Source organism: Sinocyclocheilus anshuiensis, unplaced genomic scaffold (genome assembly GCF_001515605.1).
Source record: "Sinocyclocheilus anshuiensis isolate Anshui unplaced genomic scaffold, SAMN03320099.WGS_v1.1 scaffold1078, whole genome shotgun sequence".
Classification (NCBI taxonomy): domain Eukaryota; kingdom Metazoa; phylum Chordata; class Actinopteri; order Cypriniformes; family Cyprinidae; genus Sinocyclocheilus; species Sinocyclocheilus anshuiensis.
In genome coordinates, this window is record NW_015536516.1 from 268,935 (window position 1) to 270,694 (window position 1,760).

The window sequence follows — 1,760 nt, forward strand, 5'->3', positions numbered from 1 at the left end:
CAATGGAATTCCACAGGTAACAAGGGAAATGCTACAGCACTGACCTCTCTGCGCCGTGACGCCCAGCAGCTCTGTTTTATCTTCCATACGACTGCTGCCACCAGAAGCAAGGACAGGAAACAGCTACACACACACACAAGTCAAAACAGGAAATAGAAAGGAAGAGGACAATCATTAACGTTTTTGGAAGTTCTATGTTTATGGAAAACAATGAAAGAATCACATTCCACTTCCACAGTCTTGTCAAGATCACATCTCAAGCACACACACGGGGCTGTTCATGTTTAATGGATTAGCGATAGTTTCACAGCCGCAGGTGTGCTAAAGATCAGGAGTGTTGGTATCCTCATGGTAATGGGGCCAAAGCTCATGAATGTGCCTCTCGTGTATAGGAGAACTGGGCTGTATGTGACAGAATCATAAATGTGTAGGTGCATGTTTATTCCTTATAAGTGCAGGTGTGTGCAGAGTGCAGAGCTGAAACACATTCGATCTGGGATTTGGGGATAGCTCACCCACACACATACGCACACACCAAGGCTATGAAGAGTTGGTGTAATTTATCATGGCTGAGCTGACATAATGATGAAGAACCATGGCCGACCACAGCTACAGTTGGGTGTAAGTATGTTACGTGTGTGTATGTATCACATGTGTCTTAGCCATGATGCATGACCACATCTAAGTGATTATCATATTTTAATCACCCTTTTGCTGTTTGGGAACCAGTAGGAAGTATAACAAGCGACATGGCAGAATGTGTGTACGTGACGGGGTGAGTTTGCTATATATGGTCTACGCCACCTGCTTCCTAAATCAATAACATATTACAGCAGGTCTCCCAGAGGTGAATTAGAGCTTAGAGCCATATCACACCCCGAACATAGTCCAACCCAGTGAGTTCCATTCAAAAATGTACAGTATTTAGATTGAAATGGGTTTTTGAGAATATCTGTGGCTTTAGAAGTTCATCGAAGACTCATGTGCTCATCTTACCTGAAGAACGTGACAAAGAACTGAACCAAATCCATGAAGTTACTGTGTTGAGAGAAAGCGATCTGAGGAGAAAAGAGAAATGGGTATTAAATAGTGAGAAAAAAAACAATCATTTAAATGCTTTTGTGTACATGTGTTTTTCAGTATGTCTAAATAGGACATGAGAGCAAAGGTTTCGTTTCTGACTGTACCAATACTGCCCCCTGCTGATATACGTCTCTCTCTCTCCCCACACACACGATCAATAGAAAAGAGCATCTTAACAGTTTCAGACTCTACATTCTAATTCAAATAAGTAATCATATTATTTTGGCACAACTAATCATACTATTTTGGCACAACTATGTTATTATGATAACAGTGTTAACAGGGAGAGTTGAATAACAGGCTTTCCACGCTAGTATTAACCTTGAGCAAGTGTATTTATTAAGTCCAGGTAAAGCACTTTTAAGCAATGTTTTAAACCTGTAATTTTGAAAAAGGGTTAGCAGCACTTTTAATCATGGGTTACTAGTGCCTGTTTCAGAACAGTTTTGATACTGTATGCTAATGCCCTATTGCAGTATTAAAGTTATAAAGCAGGGGGTTTCAACCTTTTCAATGCCACAGACCCCCAAACATGATAATTCTTTTGTGAGGAACCCCATCTTGAAATTTTAAAGGCAGCTATATATTTTAATGTATAAAGACCCAATTTATACTGTGAAAACGTCTCAGGTTACTTATGTAACCATGGTTCCCTGAGTAGGGAACCATAGATCTGA

At 40.2% G+C, this 1,760-nt stretch overlaps 1 protein-coding gene across 1 annotated transcript in view; it reads right to left on the bottom strand.

Moving 5' to 3' along the window:
- The window catches only part of LOC107693325 (attractin-like), a 114,142-nt gene that overhangs the window by 31,627 nt on the left and 80,755 nt on the right, over positions 1-1,760 (bottom strand). The window contains exons 23-24 of the mRNA XM_016492664.1: positions 997-1,058; positions 45-123 (exon numbers count right to left, since the gene is read on the bottom strand). Coding sequence (XP_016348150.1) covers positions 45-123; positions 997-1,058 — 141 coding nt within the window. The remainder of the gene's footprint in view (positions 1-44; positions 124-996; positions 1,059-1,760) is intronic.